The sequence below is a fragment of the Ursus arctos genome, unplaced genomic scaffold, assembly GCF_023065955.2.
Source record: "Ursus arctos isolate Adak ecotype North America unplaced genomic scaffold, UrsArc2.0 scaffold_1, whole genome shotgun sequence".
Taxonomy (NCBI): Eukaryota; Metazoa; Chordata; class Mammalia; order Carnivora; family Ursidae; genus Ursus; species Ursus arctos.
In genome coordinates, this window is record NW_026622763.1 from 100,421,256 (window position 1) to 100,442,183 (window position 20,928).

General features: G+C 44.8%; 1 protein-coding gene across 8 annotated transcripts in view; it reads left to right on the forward strand.

Moving 5' to 3' along the window:
- LOC113250367 (nuclear body protein SP140-like protein) overlaps positions 1 to 20,928 on the forward strand; it is a 61,970-nt gene that overhangs the window by 2,207 nt on the left and 38,835 nt on the right. For 5 of the 8 annotated variants that reach the window (XM_044380895.3, XM_026491741.4, XM_044380898.3 and 2 more), the window contains exons 3-9: positions 3,367 to 3,517; positions 10,693 to 10,870; positions 12,034 to 12,202; positions 14,494 to 14,577; positions 16,481 to 16,564; positions 19,927 to 20,010; positions 20,777 to 20,860. In XM_044380895.3, coding sequence (XP_044236830.2) covers positions 3,450 to 3,517; positions 10,693 to 10,870; positions 12,034 to 12,202; positions 14,494 to 14,577; positions 16,481 to 16,564; positions 19,927 to 20,010; positions 20,777 to 20,860 — 751 coding nt within the window. In that variant the 5' untranslated portion in view covers positions 3,367 to 3,449. The remainder of the gene's footprint in view (positions 1 to 3,366; positions 3,518 to 10,692; positions 10,871 to 12,033; positions 12,203 to 14,493; positions 14,578 to 16,480; positions 16,565 to 19,926; positions 20,011 to 20,776; positions 20,861 to 20,928) is intronic. The other 3 variants (XM_048214094.2, XM_044380899.3, XM_044380897.3) reach the window with 2 other exon arrangements.

Here is a 20,928-nt window from a genome sequence, read left to right on the forward strand (position 1 = left end):
AAAACTTCAACTTAGTAAAAGTTGGTATCAGAGAACGAATTGTGGGCAATGGATCTTCAGAGAAATATGCTCAGTCTGAGCTTGGTTATCTGACCTACCTGGACATAAACACAGGGGACATCCCATTAGTGTTCAAAGATGGGAGTTTGGGAGGCTTTGGCAAGCAAGGGCAAGGTAACACATGAACTTCTAGCTCTGGATGGTGATTAGGGCTCTACACGATTCCAAGTGTCGGATCTTAGCACACTTAGCAAAATGGAGAGGAACTTTCCAGGTAGAAAGAAAGCATTGACTGGCCTTCAGATATTCCCACCTACTTGGCCTAAATCTGGGTGGGAAAACAAAGACAGGATGGAGGCCAGAATCTTCTTGTCCCACGGGTCATAGGGAGGAAAAAGAAAACAACTCTACCTCTGTGTTAGGAACCAGGGACTATCTGATGGGCATAGATGGTCTTGGTCCAGGAACTGTTATCTTAGGGAGACTGGTTCTCTAGTAAATGTAAAGAAAAACAAGACAGTGGGAGAGATAAGCTAAAATTCCAGCCTATCGTTATCTGGGCTAAGGCATGATATCGCAAACTAGGGCTTTCTTGTAAACTTGAAGGGAGTACCCCTGAGGAATGCCAAAAGCCTTTTGCTTCTCAGCAGAAGAAGCTGGCACATTTATGTCATTGTCCAGCTGAGTGATGGCCTGGGTCTGTCTGCTGCTTAAAGGCAGGAAGAGGAGAGAGAGAGGAGACACCATAGCGGGTTCTTGCAGTCTGGGCCAGGCGTTGTCCAGGCCACTGTGCCCCACGGAGAGGACAGCTGTGCCCAACAGAAGCTCAGCTTCACGGCCCCTTTGCCGCACAAAGGGAGAGAGGGAGAGAGAAAGGACGGGCAGTGGGTGGTGGCAGGCAGTCCCCCGTGTGTGTGGCACCTGGTAGGCACACGGACCCCATCCACAACCCCCATGAGATGTCCTCATCAATATCCCGAAATCTGGAATCTGTCCCAGCCAGATGGATGTTCACTTCTTTGGAGGAAAGAAAGAACAGAAGTGGGCAGAAGGGTAGAAATCTCTGGCCCTCTATACTTTGCAAACAGATTTGTGCAAATTTCTAGCACTTCTATAATGAGCCAGAAGAAGCAGGATTCAGTGAAACATACTTTGGAAACATCCTGCTTTGCTTCTGGTTCCCCAGGCCTCGCCTGCTTTGACCCAATGCTCTGACCAAGGGCCTGGATTCCACAGGTGCCTGGATCCCATTTGCCTGTCTTGGATCCACTGTCCTACCTGGATTTCTAGTCCTCCTGTTTTGTTTATTTTATTTTATTTTGTTTTATTTTATTTTATTTTATTTTATTTTATTTTATTTTATTTTATTTTATTTTTTTAAAGATTTTATTTATTTATTCAACAGAGATAGAGACAGCCAGCGAGAGAGGGAACACAAGCAGGGGGAGTGGGAGAGGAAGAAGCAGGCTCACAGTGGAGGAGCCTGATGTGGGGCTCGATCCCACAACGCCAGGATCACGCCCTGAGCCGAAGGCAGACGCCCAACCGCTGTGCCACCCAGGCGCCCCTATTTTATTTTTTTTAAAGATTTTATTTATTTATTTGACAAAGACAGCCAGTGAGAGAGGGAACACAAGCAAGGGGAGTGGGAGAGGGAGAAACAGGCTTCCCGCAGAGCAGGGAGCCCGATGCGGGGCTCGATCCCAGGACCCTGGGATCATGACCTGAGCCAGAGGCAGACACTTTAGACACTTAACGGCTGAGCCACCCAGGTGTCCCTCCCATTTTGTTTATTTTATTTGCGCTTTGCTCCCATTTCTTTTTCTCCCAACTTTATGCTGATACCGTGTGTTTTTGTAAGTTGCTTCAAATCCTTTCCAGAATGAAGGCCGGCCACGTGTGGAAAACATTCTGTACAAACGTAAATGTGATGCAGTTGGTAGCTAGCATCACATTATCCTTTAAGGTCTAGGTAATGTCAGTTCCAAGCCCTTTCCCCAGCCCGTGTGAAGCCTGTCGCCCTGATTTCAGTGACCAGTTGAAGCTCAGTGTTTTCTAATCACCCTGGCTACGTGTGTAAAGTGCCTGTATATTCAAGAAAACTTAGAAAGGCACACCAAAAGGCCCCTCTGCTCAAACTTGGCACTTCCCTCCGGTTGCAGGAGTAGGGAATGTTCTCTGGCCTCTGGCTGCTTTCCAGCGATTTGAGGAACATCTTCCCCACCTTATAATGCTGAGCATTTTGGCTCTGCCTAGCCCTGTGTGCCTGGCCAGTCCACCATTTCAGAGAAGATCTGAAATGTCTGGTTCTCCTTCTTTCCTTCTCACCACCACCTGAGCAGAGTGGTAGGGGCAAACATGGAGTTCACTTCCTGCCCCCATAGCCTATGCCCCCTCACCTCAACACAACCTGGATCCATTTGAGTGAAACCAACCTTTCCGCTCTCTTTCCTTAGCACGAGCAGTGACCTGTCTGCCATGGAAACTGAGCTGGCCTTAGTCCTCTGCCCCGGGGCTGAGAACCGCCTTAGAGGTTGGGCGCAGGGAGACCTCGTGTTGGTATAACCACAGCACACTGTTCAGCAACTTCACTTTTCCCCTTTGGGTGTCACAATCAATGGGTACGAGAGCTCAATCAGTGGGTAGACTTTCTCCTCAGAGCTCCAGGGAGGCACAAAGGCAGTAAACGTCTGCTCAAGGTTGATCCTGGGCCAGCTCCATGACCCAGTGGGGCTGGCAGTGGAAGATGGCGGGTGGAGGCAGCCAGCTCAGCCGCAGGTCAGTCCTTACCTCCCGTCCTTGATCCCCATCTCCCGTAAGGTCGGCGTCTACACTGGTTATTTTTGTCTTCCCAGACTCATTCCACAGGTACATGACAGAAAAAGATTACATGTAAATAAGTAATGGGGAAATCAGATTTCTTAAATCACAGCAGATTAGCTGCCGGGGAAACTTGGGGCCCTCTTGACTCATATGACCTTCTTATTTCCTTGCAAAATCCATGCAGCTGGGCTGGCGTGGGTGGAACTCCCTGGCCCTCCTGAGGCCTTGCTGTGGGGTTCCATGACTCCCATGCCCTATGAATCCTCTCGTTTCCCCTGAGCCTCCTCTCTCCCTACCCCAAACCCCCAAAGACAACTCTGCCCAGAACAGTTTCTTTTAGGAAAAGTAACATTGAAATTGGATGTTGTCAAACTTCTGGTTTCTGGGTAGCTGGGGGCTAGTTCTGCTCGGAGCTTATCTAAGCAGGGCATCTGTACACCAACGAGTTAGGGGAAGTGAAAGCAGACCCAGTACTGACAAATACAATCGGGTGGGGAGGGAGGTGTTACTTTATCTGATCTGCCTTGTTACACATTTGTCTAGGGAAGGAGTGAATTTGTCTTCTAAAAATACAAGACAAAGACATCAACACGTTCTTGCTAGAAATTAAAGCAACCGGAAAGTGTATGGCAACCCCTCTAACCCAGACTCCAGTGCTGGCCGGGCCCCAAGAAGGCACCCACAGAGCAGCCAGGTAGGTCCTCAGCACCCAGCACCCTCACTCCTGGCAGCCAAGGATGCAGCCCACAGCTGCTCCTCCACCTGGTCCCGAGAGATGGGAGAGGAGCAAGCTTGAGTCCGGCCAGTCCTTGGCCTCCAGGCAGGGAAAGGAAGGCCCTGAGAAGTGACAGTGGGGTAACGCTGATCTCATAAACTGAGTTGGGAGGTGCTGCCTCTTCTATTTTCTAGAAGAGTTTGGAAGGAACTGGTATCATTTTTTTCTTTAAATGTTTTGTAGAATTCACTAGTAATACTGGTGCTTTCATTTTTTCAGGTCTCTTTTTTAAAAGATTTTATTTATCTATTTATTTTAGAGAGAAGGAGAGAGCCCGTGCGTGTGTGCACTCACACCTGTGTGTGGGGGGGCGGGTAGGGGGGTGCAGGTGGGGTGATGGTGGGGGGAAGGGCACAGGGAGAGGGAGAGAGAGAATCCCAAGCGGAATTTATGCTGAGCGAGGAATCTGATGCCGGCCTTGATCCCACAACCCTGAGATCATGACCTGAGTCTAAATCAAGAGTCATGTGCTCAACCAACTAAGCCACCCAGGCACCCCTTTTGGAGGCCTATTAATCATTGATTCATTCTCTTAATAGATGCAGGTTATTCAGGTGATTGTTTCTCCTTGTGTGAACTTTGGTAGTTTGTGTCTCTTAAGGAGTTTTTCTGTTTCATCTTCTATCAAGTTCTTCATCATGGAGTTTTCCATGGTATTATTTCTCTGCTATCTTTTTAACATCCATGGGATTAATAGTGATGGCCCCCTCTTGCCTTTCTGATATCAGTAATGTTTGTCTTCTCTTTACTTTGTTAGCTTTTCTAGAGGTTTATCAATTTTATTGATTTTCCAAAAAAATCAGCTTTTGACTTCATTGATATTCTCTGATGTTTTCCTGTTTTCAGTTTCATTGACTTCTACTCTAATTTTAATGATTAATTTTTTTCTGCTTGCGTTAGGTCTCAATTTCTCTTTTTTTCTTTAGTTTCTATAGGTGGAAGCTTAGGTTATCCATTTAGATCTTTCTTCTTGTCTAATGTGTGCATTCAACGCTGTATATTTTCCTCTAAGCACTGCTTTTGTTACATCCCATAAATTTTAATAAGTTGTGTTTTCATTTTCATTTAGCTCAAAATATTATAGTTTCTCTTGATATTTCTTCTTTAACCCTAGATGTATATTCTTTAATTCCAAGTATTTGCAGGAATTGTCCAGCTATCTGTTTTTTCTACTTGTATTTCATTATGTTCCGAGAACATATTTTTAAATGATTTCTATCCTTTAAAATGTTTTAAGGTGTGTATTATAGCACAGAATATGGCATATTTTAGTGAATATTCCATGTGAGCTTGAGGGGTATGTGTATTTTGCTGTTGTCGAGTGGAATATTCTGTAAATGCCAATTAGATCAGGTTGATTGATGGTGCTGTTCAGATCAACTATATTCCTAATGATTTTCTGCCTGCCTGATCTATTAATTACTAAAATAGGGGCATTGAAGTCTTCAACAATTGTAGGGGATTTGTCTATTTCTCCTTCTAGTTCTATCAATTTTTGGGTCACATAGTTTGTTACTTGCATGCACGTTAAGGATTCCTGTGTCTTCCTAGAGAAATTGATCCCTCTGTCACTCTGACAATTTTCCTTGTTCTGAAGTCTGCTTTGTCTGAAATTAATGTACCTTCTACAGCTTTCCTCTGATTAATATTGGCATGGTATCTCTTTCTCCATCCCTTCACTTTGATCCTATCTGTGTTTTTATGTTTAAGGTGGCTTTCTTACAGACAGCATATAGTTGGGTGTTTTTTTGTTTTGTTTTTTTCACTCTATTGATCTCCGTCTTTTAATTGCTATATTGAGATCATTCACATTGAGAGTATTCCTGTAGTTGGATTAATATCTACATGTTTGCAACTGTTTTCTACTCATTATTCTCGTCTCTGTTTCTACTTTTTCTTCTTTTTCTGCCTTGTATGGTTTTAATTGAACATTTTATGACTCCATTTTCTCTTCTTCTTCCCTAGCATATGAATGATGTTTCTTTTGAAACATTTTTAGTGCTTTCCCCAGAGGTTGCAATATATATTTACGACTAGTCATATCTGTTAGTTATTTATTTACTTATTTATTTTTACTTTGCTTAATACCATTTATTTTCTTCATACCCGTGTTTTCAAATTACACTATCCTGCTTTATGGGAGATGCATGTCACAAACTTATAAAAGAATGTCACAAACTTCTCCCTCCTGTCCTTATCAACATTGCTGTTGTCATTTTGCTTATGCAAATGCTCTAATCACGTAGTTGCTATTATTACTTTGAATAAACAGCTATCTCTTAGGTCATTTGAGAATGGGAAATTAGTGAGAACCTCAAAAGCTAGCTTTTGTTCATATAGATTACATCAATTGATATTTGTCATATTAGGAATTAAAACTTTGAGCACTTAAATATTTATTTATTCATTAAAAAAATAATGAACTCATTACGTGCTGATATAAATGACATATTTTATGAAAAATAACTGTGTTTTCTAAAGGACAGTAAATTAGTAAGAAGATTAGCAATGCTTTATATTTTTGCAGATCTCTTTAATAGTTGGCTCAGTAGAAGACACCTGGATTCTCCTATCGGCTCTGCAGTCAATCTTTTGTGATCCCACAGAAGATGTATTCCCTGGGGAATTCCACTATACATGTGTGACAGGACAAGAGAGAAAAGGGGTTAATAATATCTTAGTACTATTATGAAAACAGTTCCGACCATGGTCATGCATGAAAGGGTCTCACGTAATCCCAGGCGTCCCTGGACGATACTTTGAGAATCACTACTTTAAAATAATTTTTGAGGGACATCTGGGTGTCTCAGTCACTTGAGCTTCTGCCTTGGCTCAGCTCATGATCTCAGGGTCCTGGGATCGAGCCCCATGTTGGGCTCCCTGCTCAGCGGGGAGCCTGCTTCTCCTTCTCACCTTTCCTCTTCTCTCCACTTGTTCTCTCTCTCAAATAAATACATAAAATCTTAAAAAAAAAATGAAAATTGTGTGACCAACGCAGATGGTACAGGAGTGAAATATATTCTGAGCCGTTGCACAGCTATTTGTTTTCATTGAAGTTTGGTTGACACACGATGTCACATGATGTTCTGCTCAGCACAGTGTCGCTTGCACAAGTATCTTGCCTTCACACATGAGTAACTGGACAGGGTATATGTTTTTTACTCATTTCTTTTTACCTCTGAATCTATAGATTTGCATAACTGTTTTAGACATTTCGGGTTTCAGGTTTAGTTGCTTGGGGTTTTTTTTTTCCCCCTTTTAAAATTTTTACCCACTATGTTCTGGGAAAATTCTCTCCTTATTTTACAACGATTTTAGCTACCCTTTTTTTTTTCTTTTCTTTTTAAATTTAGCGACCATTTTAAATTTCCAAGCCCCCATCTTCTTATTTTCTGGCCTTTTCTTCATGTCATCCTGGACAACATATATTCTCCTATCTGTATGACAATACTTGTTTCTTGGCAACTCTCTTCTGTCCCCAGCACTGTTTCTGTGTATGCTGCGGTAATTTTTGTTCTTTGCTCATTTTGGTTCTACTCCTTCCTGTGGCAGGTTTGCACAAATGCGTGTGGCCTATTGTTTGTTCCTGCGTAAGGGCAAGGCCTTAAGGCCTGAAGGTGAAGCCCTTTTTTTCCACTTAGTCATCTATATTTTTTGTAAGAAGCAGCCTCTAGTATCTTGCCTGGATGTGGGTGTGGCACATGCTGGGGGGGTGGTGGTCAGAGAGGAGCTGGGGAGCCGATCGGTTAGTATTTTGCCTTTCAAGCAACCCTGCTGGCCTACGATGGCGCCTCCCTCCCTGGCTCCGCTGCGTCTCAGGGGCTGCAGGACATGCTGGACCCTTTTCTCACCTCTGGGACCCTCGGCCACCAGCGACAGCAGTTAGCACTCGGACCACTACTGCTCTTTCAGACTTCGGTTTCAATTTCTCACCTAACTCCCTTCCCTTAGTTGTTGTGCCTTTAATTCCTTTACTTTCATTTTAGGGGGCCCTCTAATCTGAGGGGAGCAAAGCACTTGTCTTGGGTCAACTATCTTTAACCAGAAGGCTTTTTCTTTTTAATGGGTAAGGAATGGGTTTTGTTCCATTCTAATGCATATGCATAAGGGGAAGTCCCAATGACCCTCTTAATGTGGGATAGAAAAATCTTACAAGTGTTTACACCTTTTAGAATTACAGAGAAGTTTATCAAGACATTATCAGCGAGGGGAACCATTTATGCAGTAAGAATCAGAATTACAAAGCTTTTTGGGTTTAAAAATTACTTTCCCAAGGCTTGACCATAATGTTGGAATCCAGGAGTCTTACAGGTCTCCACGTATAGATAACACTTACACGGGCAGGTTTAGCTGCAGAACGAGTCGTACTTTGAATATACACACGTCTGTGTATGAGGCCAGAGAAAAACACCTATTCTTGTGACTGTTACTTGAAACCTTGTGCGAGGGGCATCTTTGACCTAATACTACCGTGTGGAATGCCATTCTTGCCTCTGCAGTCACAGATGGGTGCGGGACGTCTACCCCTTGTATGTCTTACTTGAGATTTCTTCTCTTTGTTGTTCACTAGGAACATTTGCTGTTCGATTGCTCTACACACTCAACACTCATGTCTTATTCAGGCTTCGCCAAATCCTATAAATGGATACTATTACTACTCCCGTGTCACATCAGGCAACTGAACCTCAGAAAGCTGGCCAAGGTTAGAGCAAGTAAGAAGCACAGCCAGGACTTGTCCTCAAGTCATCTGCATCCAGAGCCCGCACTTAGTATGAAATGGGCAAATTGAACAGGCTTTCGCAAAACTACACCTTACCATACTTGTTTATGAGAGCACACAGTGGTCAGTGAACAATCTGGAATAACCAAGAATGATCTCGCTGTCTAATAGAGGCAAACAGATTATGGAACATGTTAGACAGGGGAATGTGAGGGGAAGTTCTTAGAGGCGATAACCAAGCTGTTCTTGAAAAGGAGTAGGATTTTTCTAGGCAGAGAATATTCAGTTTAGTCTTCTGCTTACAGAATACCGTATAGCAGAATAGCATTCATTGCATGTGATTTTGAGAGAGAGAGAGAACACGAGCGGAGGGAGGAGCAAGAGAGGGACAAGTAGACTCCACACTAAGCCTGGAGCTTGATGTGGGATTCAATCTCACCGCCCGAAGATCACGACCTTAGCCAAAAGTGAGAGTTGGCCACTTAACCGACTGCGCCACGCAGATGTCCCAACTGTCAGCGATTTTAATTATATAATATCCGATGGAATCTCAAGAAACACACCAGACAGAACAGGATAAAGGGAAAGAACCCTGGGGCACAGTTCGAGAGACATTTTCTGCCTTGATGCCAGATCATATGTGCTCCATGTATTCTTTTAACTGCAGAAAATACCTCCTGATATAGGCAAAAACAAAATTAAGTTGGCCTTATAGCCATAGGGACTGAAATTGTGAAGTATGACAATAACTTAGGGTCTACAGAGGTATAGAGAAAAACTCTTGCGAAATCCTGGCAGGACTGTAAACTAATCAATCACTTTGAAAAAGAACTTAGCAACTTAAAAGTTTGAAGGCTGTGTACCCAGTTTCTCTACAGTTCACTTCTAGGTACATAAGCTAAAGAAATTCTTGTTATCTGCACATAAGGAGATATAAACAAGGTTGTTCACCAAAATACAGCTCATAATAACAAAAAATTAGAATAGACCTAAACATTGACCAGTAAAGGATTATTAGGTAAATATTGTCTATAATTATGTAAAATATTATTACACAGCAATTAAATGCACTGATTTGACTTTAAAATATCAATATGGACATATTATAAATATGAGGATACATGGAAAAAGGCAAATCAGGCATACCTTGTTTTTTTATTAAAGATTTTATTTATTTATTCGACAGAGAGAGACAGCCAGCGAGAGAGGGAACACAAGCAGGGGGAGTGGGAGAGGAAGAAGCAGGCTCATAGCGGAGGAGCCTGATGTGGGGCTCGATCCCATAACGCCAGGATCACGCCCTGAGCCGAAGGCAGACGCTTAACCGCTGTGCCACCCAGGCGCCCAGCAAACCTTGTTTTAAAAAAACCTTGCCGTTCAGTGGTAGGTTCTGTAATATTGCCTTAGTTGGTTTTTTATTTTTTTGTCTGTGAACTTCTTTTAAAAACAGTCTGCATTAGTCAGGGTTCTCCAGAGAATCAGAAAAGACAAAGAGTGTGTGTGTGTGTGTGTGTGTGTGTGTGTAAAAGAGATTTATTATAAGGAATTAGCTCACAGGCACCTGAATGGCTCAGCTGGTTAAGCGTCTGCCTTCAGCTCAGGTCATGATCCCAGGGTCCTGGGATCGAGCCCTGTGTTGGGCTCTGAGTGGGGAGCCTGCTTCTCCCTCTACCCCCTGCTCATGCTCTCTCTTGCTATCTCTCTGTCTCTCTCTCTCAAATAAGTAAATGAAATCTTAAAAAAAAAAAAAAGGAATTAGCTCACATGAATATGGATCCTGGCAGTTCTAAAATCTGCCATGTGGGCTGGCAGGCTGGAACCCCAGCAGAGATGATGGTGCAGTTCCAGTCTGAAAGTGGTCTATTTGTGAATTTCTTCCTACATGAAGAGGTCAGTCTTTTTGTTCTATTTGGGCCTTCAACTGATTGGATGAGGCCCACCCACATGATGGAGGGCCTGCTTACTCGAAGTCCACCAATTTAAATGTTAATCTCATCCCAAACCCCCTTTGAGTTGACGCGTACATTTCACTATCACAGTATCATATCAATTCCTGTAAAGATGTTAACACTTTTAAATTCAACGTTTTCTCTAGAAGGGTCAGGTAAAAGTCTTTCTCAGTGGTTTTGATGACCACAGGGTGAACACTTTCACTGCTATATACGAGTCTTTCTGAAACTAAGTGTCTTCTTCTACTGCACCCTTGATTACTCTCTCAGTAAATAAATTCCATTTATTCTGGTCCTTCTGCAAGAACACTATTGGATACGTGTTGGCTCTCCCTTGACTGTCTTTCATGTCTAAAATCTTCCCCTCACCATGGGCCTCTTGGAAACTCAATGTCATGTTTTCGTATTGTGTCTTTGTTCCTCAGGATGTTCACAAGGAACCAGAACCCAGAAGACCAAACCCCAGAGGAGCAGGTGTTCTATGACTTTATTTTTAGGCTCTTCAAAGAGAATAAGGTGGAGATCGCAAGTGCAATAAATAAACCATTTCCTTTCCTTATGGGCCTCCGAGACCGTGACTTTATCCCTGAGCACAAGTATCAAGTAAGTGAGGAGACTTTCCTTATGATACCCAGCTCCACCGATGTTATGCCAGACTGCAGGGTGCAGTGAACAGGCCCAAGGGCCTTCTGTGGGTGGGGACCACCACCATCCTCTAAGTTAGGAGGTGACAGGAGAAAGAGCATCACAGAAAACATTCCTTCTGGGGGGAAGGACATGGTGGTGCCGATGTAGCTGGGTTGGGACTGGGGATGCTACCTCGCTACAGTGCATCTTAGATATATTTATACAGTCGGGTAACAGTAACTGAAAGCAAATCAATGAACTGGGCAATGTTTCATTACAAAGCCCTCTTATTTGACACACTTGAACCTGAGATGATTGAAACTCACAGGCAAGTTGGGTCACGTCAGGATAAATCCAGAGGCAAATGCTTGCTACTCTCTGTCCAAATCATTTCTTGCTCTTTAGGCATTTCTGGAGCCCTAGAACACAGGTGAAGATTAATGATGAGTCTTCCTGGAGACACTGAGGACAAGCCTTCACTTTGTCTTTATGAATTTTCTTTTTTTTTTTTTTAAGATTTTATTTATTTATTTATTTGACAGAGAGAGTGAGAGAGCACAAGCAGGGGGAACGGGGGAACAGTAGAGGGAGAGGGAGAAGCAGGCTCCCCACTGAGCAGGGAATCCGATATAGGACTCGATCCCAGGACCCTGAGATCATGACCTGAGCTGAAGACAGATGCTTAACTATCTGAGCCACCCAGGTGCCCCTGTCTTTACAAATTTTCTTTGCCCTTTGGCCACGTTCATAGCAGGGGAGAGTGGTCACCTGACTTTCTGGAGCCTTTCAGGCCAGGTCAGTCCTGAGGGGAGGGCAGTGGTTACTGTCCGGTCAACAGAATGGCCTCTCATTACCAGTCGGGGCCACTCTTGAAGCATCCCGGCCAGGCTCTTAAGGCCCCACAATCATTCGACTTTGAAGCCACCTTTATTCTTCAAAATTCCTCCCTCAAGTGTGCAACAATGTCAGAGAGGTTCAAATAAGAGTCTATTTTTGAGATGGAGAATACTTAAGAAATCATGCGAACACGTGCGACATCCTCACATTCCACGAGAGAACGGAAGGTTTGGCTTATGATCTGCATCTTCTATAACCTGTAAATCCACAGCTTACATAATTCTCCATTCAATATTTTTAAGCATTTTCAAGAAGCTTGTAGAAATGAGGTCCCAGTGGAAAGAGTGGTCTATGATGTGCTCAGTGAACTAGAGAAGACATTTGACAAGACCGTTCTGGATGCACTGTTCAGCAATCTTAACCTGAAGGCCTATCCTGACTTACTTGCGATTTGCAAAAGCTTCCAGAATGGTAATTATAGCTTTCAACAACTTTGGGGGATTCAAACCCATCTCATTCACCGATTCATTCATTCAATCTTTATTAATGTTTGACACTCATTTTATCAAGTGACAGCTTCACAGCAGGCAGACAGAATACGGTGGTGAAGACAATGCACATGACCCCGTGTCCTCATGGAACTTACAACTAGTGGGGGTGACAGACGTTTAGCCGAGTAACCCCACGCCTGATTGCTTGGCCAGGACCTGAATTTGGGGCTGAGAAATGTAGGATTTGAGTCTCTACTTTCTGGGGGGGGGGGGGAAGGCATGAATTATGTGCTTTTGTAGGAAAGGGGAGGAAGTCTCTCTGTTACCTGTAGTCATGTTCAAACAGTAAAAGATATTGTCTTAGACAATATGTCCTTTGGTGCCATTGTGTGCCAATTTACTTCTCCAGACAAACAGTAGAGAACTCACTAGAGAGGACTGGGGGAGCGGCAGAAGAGTGTGGCTAAAAACACAGCCTGGGAGGGAGTGTTTGGAAGCTAATTCTGGGAAGGGAAGTTGATGGGGATTTTTGAGGGTCTGACACCCAGGGACAGGAAATTTGAAGTTTAGTATTTGGGACATCAGGAGGTAATGAAGGATTTTTAAGCAGAGAAAAAGTAAAAGAAGTCAACTTAAAGAACGGGATGTGCTGATTTGTGAAAACCATACCTTGATTAAAAGAAAAGCTATAATATTTCCACGCTATGATATATCCAAGCCAGAAAAAGGAATAAAGTAAATCAAATACCAATCATACATTTTAAGTCAGGATTGTACGTGGAACCAGGATGGCCCAAGGTCATGGGTATGAAGGAATGGCAGTTATTGTTACTGCCTTCATCTCAGAGGCTCTAATCCTCTCCATGGACTGTGTGGATCCCCTTCCTTGGACCCCAGCACCCACATCACATGTGTTAGTTTCTGGGGCTCCCGATGCTGAGGCTCATCACACCCCCCCACACCCGCCAGGAAGTCGCTGCTGGCACTTCCTAGACCCTGGTGTCCAAGAGAGCCATGGGTCAGCGGTCCAAAGCCAGGAAGCTGGTAGGAAGGTCGTACAACCTGCACAGAGACACATGCTCTTGGGGCGCCCCCTGTGTTCCCAAGACCTCTGACCCACACGGCATTTATCCCCATGTCCTCCTCTGGAGTTTGCCTGGACAAGAAGTCAGTGTGTCCTGGGGAGGGCAGGAGCATCTCTTGTGCCAATAGAGCCTTTCTACCTTCACCCCCACCCTACCACCACCCCACCCCACCACCCCACCCTTCAGTGGGTGCTGCCTCCAGCAGGTGTGCTCTTGTCGTCTGTCTTTCTGGGCCAGTGTCTTTCTCTATTTCTTGAGCTTTTTTTCTCATGTTTTTTGAGTCTTGCTTTTCCATCTATCTTTGGTTGAGTTACCTTGGAACGCAACTGTGAAGCAGGGTGCCCTGGGCTGCTTTCCTGTACTTCTTTTTACCACTTCCTGGGTCCCCGGTACAGCTGTGATAATCATCAGTTGTGTCTTTCAAATGGTATTTGCTTCTTGTTTGTGCCTTACAGAATGTCTTTTTGTTGTTGTTTCCTGTATCTCTCCCCACCCATGCCCCACAGAGAAATGCTAGTCCCTCTTCACTGTTAGGTTTCTCTGTAACCAGATCATCTTCCTTCCCTGACCTAAGATCCTTTTCCTCCCTCCCTCCTTCCCTCCCTTCCCCCCTTCCCTCCCTCCTTCCTTCCTTCCTTCCTTCCTTCCTTCCTTCCTTCCTTCCTTCCTTTCTTCCTTTCTTTCTTTCTTTCTTTCTTTCTTTCTTTCTTCCTCTTTCTTTTTCTCTTTTTTCTCTCTCTTGCTTCTTTGCTTCTTTGTTTCTTTCTTTTAAAACCTCCATCCTTAAAAGATGTTGGGGCTCTTTTTTTATATATAGGTCTATTTCTCTGTAAACATTACTTTTCTCCTGATGAAATCCCATTGCTTCTTCTCTATTCCTAGTTGCATGCAGAATTTACAAAGTACCTCCCATATATATTATTTATTTTAAATTAGCTTTCATTATTTTAAATAGTTCATCGAACTACTCGCCACTTTCCCACCGCCCCTGCTTTCTTTAACCTTCTGAGATGTATGGCAGCATCTGTCTCCGGTCCTGTGAGACCTGCCGAAGCCCAGGGTTCCCCGCGGGCTGGAAGGCTCCCACTGAACTGCCGGAGTCAGGGGTGAGCCAGGTGTGAAGTTGTGAGAGGAAGTTCCTGGTCACCGCCAGATGTCTCTAACTGCCTTTCCTTCCTCTTCCCAGTGATTTATGACCACTTCCATTTTGGAGCCGTTGATGAAGACGAGACAAAGGAGATGTTCCACTTCCAAACACACCACGAGCTAGGTACTTATGACTCCATAGAGACTTGTTCTCTCATCTGCTGAGAGGAATAGCTAGCAGAGATCAGGGGGGCCAAGTTCCTGGGTGGAGAGTGCCCCCTGGGGAGGGATGCAGAAGGAGATGGTAGGGGAGGGGGCGAGCCAGGCCAGTGGTGGCTTGTATGGGATCCTAACTTACCACCCAGGTGTGGAATCCAAAAATGTTGCCAGGCAGATAGGACTGCTCAGAAGATAGAACAGGAACCCGCAAGAGCAGATCTTACTGTGACCATGAGGCACAATTAAGGGGAAGAGCTGACAGTGGTAATTGTGAGTTAGGATTTCAGTGGATCAGGGAAGGGGTAAGGTTTGGCACCAGGTGGCAGACCCAAAGAGAAAGCCAAGAAGGAACTGCTGTAAATGCTTCCCATAATAAGAGAAAAGAGAGGGAGAGAGAGTAATAATCTCCCCATGAGCAGGAGAGAACATGGAAGGAGTGATGCTGTGTAGAAAAGAAAGAGAGGGGCACCGGGGTGGCTCAGTCGGTTAAGTGTCTGACTCTTGATCTCAGCTCAGGTCTTGATCTCAGGGTCCTTAGTTCCAGCCCCATGTTGGGCTCCGTGCCCAGAGCTGGGCATGGAGCCTACTTAAAAAAAAGAGAGAGAGGAAAATGGAAAAGAGCGTAAGGACGAGAACAGAATAAAGGGCAATAATCACTTAACAGTGACAACTGAAGCAACACCACCCTTTCTCAGACCGCTAGGTGTAAGGTCAGCCCTTCCCGTGAAGCAACTCGTTTATTGCTCACACGTGAACTATGTACTCTTGTAACCAATAGCCACCGTTTCCAGCTTTTCAATCTCCTTTTGTTCATATTATTACTAATAACTGATCATTAAATTATTAAACTACAGCATTAATACCGAAAATTATGATTTCTTGGTAAGTTACTGTAACCCAGATATCCCTTTACAAGTACTCTCATTCCAACAGTATTATGAGGGTTATGTTATTCCCACTTGCCAGGGGAAGAAACGGAGATACGAGGAGAGTTGAGGTTTGTGCAAGGGCACGTGACCGGCCTAGGCCTCAAACCCTCTTCTACACAGCAGTTAAGGGCGAACACGCTGTGGCCCCACTGCTGGGCTTCGCGCTTGGCTCTACCTCTTGCTTACTTGGGCAACTTACTTAATTTTTGCATTCCGGTGTATGAACTGAAACTATCGATCTCTAGATCTATAAATCTATATGTCGAAAGTAAGCTTGCTGTGAGTGTTGTTCAAGAGTCCGATGTGCAGGGGCGCCTGGGTGGCACAGCGGTTAAGCGTCTGCCTTCTGCTCAGGGCGTGATCCTGGTGTTATGGGATCGAGCCCCACATCAGGCTCCTCCGCTATGAGCCTGCTTCTTCCTCTCCCACTCCCCCTGCTTGTGTTCCCTCTCTCGCTGGCTGTCTCTATCTCTGTCGAATAAATAAATAAAATCTTTAAAAAAAAAAAAAAAAGAGTCCGATGTACACTGAGCAAAAGAAGCCAGTCCCAATCGTACTGCTGTGGGACCCTGTTTACGTGAGTGTCAGGACAGACGGGGACAGTTCCAGAAAGGAAGGACTTAGTTAATGGTGATAAACATCAGAAGAGCGCTCACTTACGGTGGGTGGAAACAGACTTGAAATCAGCACCTGGGAACTCTCTGGCGTGGTGGAAATGTTTCAGGTGTTGAAAATGGCTAGTAAGCGCCACTGCTGTGTTGGGGACACAGCTGTTTTACGTTCCAGTTAGGTGCATCACAATGAGAAAGAGGTGAGCGAGGATTTGGTGAGCCCCAGGTGGGGTTCTTGGAGCTTGAACACCAGGGTTCAGCTTCAGCGCACAGAGGTCTCTTCTCTGGTCACTGTCTGAGTCCTGCCATTTTCCTGTCCCCCTTGCAGGGTCCTGTGAACACTCACTTCTCCGAACGAATAATGTCAGAGCACTAGAAGAGACACCCAGCTCACTGCCTTATGAAGGACAAGGTAACTATCATTCAACGTACAATTCTCTATTAAATCTTTGTTTTCTTGTCTTTGCGGAACAAAGCCTGCATTTTGTCTCTGATCCCAGGCGTCTGCTAGTCCTTCCTTCCATCTGCCCTTACCTGCCCGCAGATGTGACAGAGACTATGAGAAAAGGAATCTGAGCTCCTCAGTAGAGAGAGTACTTGTGGATGGAGAGTATAGAAAGAGGAAAGGTAGCTAGGGGTAATATAGGACAAATCTCACAGACGGATCCAATTCTCCAAAAGGAACATAAACTCCTACCCTCAAGGGTAGGGAAGGAGAATCATTTTCAGTTAACTTCAGAGACCGATGGAAAGGAATTTGGAGGCAGCATGCCATGTGCATCCATGCGGGAGACTGTCCCTCAGGAGCTGGCCAGTGGGAGGTCCCTGCTACTGTAGTCAAAGCCCCGAGTGCTGGAGACGGCGAGAGGGGAATCAGGAGGACACCAGAGCAGAGAGAGACAGAAAGTCAAGGTAAAGTGGAAGAAGCAGCGAGGGACAGGGAAGAAGTGGGAGACATAGCAAAGAGGAGATAAACTGAAAAATGGCTCAAGGATCAGAGGTCAGAACTGAGAGAAAAATATACGGAAGGAGTAATGTGGAGTGGAAAATAAATGCTAGGATGTGGGGAGAGCTGGGGAGGTATAAAGACACCTACAGAGAGAAACAGAATAGATGGAAACTAGGAGAAGGGTAAACGGGGACAGAGAGGAGAGGAGCAGGTTGGGATGCCGCAGGTTTGGGGCCAGAGCACTGGATAGAAGCACCTTTGGGCACCAGGGCTGAAAACATTAGCTGTGAGTTTCCAGATGAAACTGTCCCTAGTTATCAAAGTGGCTCTTACAAAATGTCAGTTCGCAATGGGCCTCTCCCTGAATATTCCAGTGATTCCCAAGGCCAAATCTCCACCCCAGATCGTCTTCAGAGCTCATTTATCCATGGACCTGGAGGCCAGGGGTCAGATAGATACTGCACTGGAATTCTTTCAAGAGCCTTAGCGTTGGCACACGCGGAGCCGAGAGCATTGCTCATTCTTCGTTGTTCGGGCTGGAGCTAACTCCTCAGTGTTCTTTCCCTCGATGAGAGATCACTGTTCGCCCGTGTTGTTTTCAAGTTGGAAACCTAGCAGTTGCCCATGACTCCTCTGGCCCTTGATTACATGCCTGTCATTCCTCCAACATGGTCATTTCTCCTTCAGAATATCTCCCACCTGTCCATCCGTCCCATCCCCAGAGCCGAGTCTCTAACCCATGTCTCTGTCACTGTTGTGGTTCTCAGAGGCCTTCTGCCTCCTCCTCCCTCCAAACTTAGTCCCATTAAGTGCATTATTTGCACTTCAACTAGAGGGAACATTTGAAAATAAAAATTAGATTGTATTATTTTCCTACTTAGGAATAATAAGAAGTATTTCCTACTTCTTAATACACCAAGGATTAAATAGAAGTTTCTTTCCGTGGGGTCCAGGCCGGCCCCCACAACAAGCCGCCTGCCCACTTCCCCAGCCTCGTCACCTGCCTGCTGTACTATTACTTCAAGACAGAAGGCACTTTCTTCCCCAGGGATTTTAATTTTTAATTATCTCCTTCACATCTGAGTCTGTTCATGTGCCTTATTTAGAACTGTCTTTCTGTTCCCCTGCTCTCCGCTTACCTTCCTCCATTCTGGTTCAATCCTATTTAACACAAACCACCTTGGGGAGGCCTTTCTTTAGAGAAAGCTAGACAGGAACAACTGAGAGCCAAAGGATAGGAGAGGAAGAGCAGTATCAGGGAAAACAAGGGGAAAAGTCGCAGGAACAGAGAACAAGAGAGAAATACACCAAGAGAAAGAGAGGCTCCAGGAGACAGCAGTAGAAACTGAGGCAGGGAGTGATTAGATTTACAGAATCAAACGGTAAAGGGAAGAATAGAAAAAGGGTGATGTGCAGTAAGAAGAGGAAGATTTTCGCAGGATGGGTGAGTTACTGTCGGCCTCTAGTGAAAGCTGCTGGAGCGGACATAACCTCAGGGCAGTCGTTTTGTGGAATGGGACATTCCAGTTTCTCAGGCTTTCTTGGTTTTTCTTACTTTCTCGCTGTGATTTTTTTCCTTGGTCATAAACTGAGATGTCTGTGAGATTTCATTCCTTTCTGCTGAGGATAGCAAGGCCTGTTGGGAGACCGGCGATGAAGAAGAGCCTCAGGAAGCCTTGGGCTCCCCACCAAGATGTGGGCCCAGCAAAGAAGGGGGGAGGTTGCCAGTGCTGGGCTGCAGGGTATCAGGCTGCTAAATTTCAAGCTGGTGTTTCCTGATGCATTTTACCATGAGCACACTCCTCTGTGAAAAGATCCACTGTGTTCTGGAATCCCATGAATCCCCAAGTGCACATTCGGGGAGAGACACACCGAAGAGGGGGGATGCCTTTCAGACTTATTCATAGTAAAGGCTTGGATTTTTACCCACCAACACTTTAGCTTCTCCAGAGAATAAAAACTAAGCATCATCCTATTTATTGATAATGTTATTATTTTGTGCCTAATTTTGGAAAAAGCTCAAGAGAAACACGATCCTTCAGATCAACTGCTCTACACTGTAAATTATGATTTTTGTCAAATAGTTTTTATTATGTTACTGTGACTTTTCAAAGAATTTTGCAAATAAGATGTCATTTCACCTCCACAAACTTATGCATTAAGAGAGACATACTGTTGCTTCTTTCTATTTTATAGATAAAGAAATAGAAACACTGCAGTGTATAAGGGTCTTTTACCAGGTCAAAGTAGTTATACAAGTGGAGGCGCCGTCAGACTAGCAGATGGTCAGGGTGGCCAGGGTCACCGGGACAGAGTTCACACAGGGGGAACCCAGGAAATGTTCAGAGACCCAGGCAAGTGGATCAGGGCCCAGTGCAAGAAGGCCCTCATCCAACAAATATATTTTGGTAGTAAAACCAAGGAAAACCCCAGAAAGAGCTGGTAGAACTGGCACTTACCATGTGAAATGCAAGAGATCTAGAAAGAAAAATTGAGCCACAAGTAGGAAAACTGCCAAGAGAGCAGGAAGAGCCATGAAGAAGAAAAAGCCCAAGAGGGAAGCCCAGGGATTCATGGAGATGTCCAGTCTTTCATGGTATAGAGGAAACAGTGTGTGGTGACAGAACAATGAGAAGGAGAAAGGAGGTGTGTGAAAGATCACAGGAGAAGAAGAGGCAGAGCAAGGCTCTGGTAGGTCTTAGGCAAGGTCCTTTTTCCCAAGGAGAAGCTCATTTGAGTGCCGAACACCAGAATTCAGCATGATGTTCCTGAGGTCTGTTCCCTCATCGTCATGTCTGGTTGGTCATTTCTGCATTTCCCTTCAGTTTCCTCTGAGCACAAAGGTCTCCAAAGGACGAATGGAAGCAATTTGGAAGAGATACCCGAACTGCTACCAGGCGATGGGGGAGGTAATTATGATTTAAATGACTAGTTACTTCATTAAATTTGTTTGTCTGTCTGTATGCAAGGGACACTTCCTTCACCCCCAAACACAAATACACACTTTGACTCAGCCTCTGGTTGCTTTCCTCCAGTGTGTGGGAGGCAGGGGGGAAAGGAGGCTAAGCACCTTAATGGAAGGGCTCTAGGGTGAAGAACTGAAGGGCACAAAATAATAAGAATGTAGACTGGGGGCACCAATGGAGTTGGCTAAGTAGGCCCAATTTTATCTAAATGTATATGGACTCTAAACACTACCAGGGTGGGGTTTGGGAGGGGAGAGATAATCTTAAACTTACTTCCCAGGGATTGCATAGGATTAATGAAATATTACGTATCGCAGAGACAGAGGAAGTGAGGTAAGAGAATAAATAGGGAAATAATGGAGCAAAGAGATGAAGAACTTCATGGAGGAGCAAAAAGACAGAAATGCAAGCAGATGGCAGAAGTCAGGGAGAGCAAGTCATAGTCAAAGAGATCCACAGCTTCATGGTGCAGGTGCAGCAACATGTGGAGACAGGGTCAGGGGGAGAAGAGGGAAGGAGAGAGAAGGGGATGGGGACCTAACAAGGTGCTAAAAAAGGCGGAGCAAGTTCAGTGGGTACCAACATACTTTTCTTCCCGAGGAGCAGTTCTCCTGCACTCTGAACATCAAGCTCCAGTGCTCTCTGAGCATTGGCCACATCCAGGCAGAGTCCAGGCCAACTGTCTATCATGTTCATGTTTTTTCTTCAGTGTCCTGTGAACGTGTAGCTGTACAAAAGAATGAAGGAGGAGAATCAGAAGAAATGCCCAGATTACTACCTTATGATGGAGAAGGTAATTAGGATTTAAATGACCTGTAATCTAATTAAAGCTTTACTTTCCTATCAATATGGAGGGACACC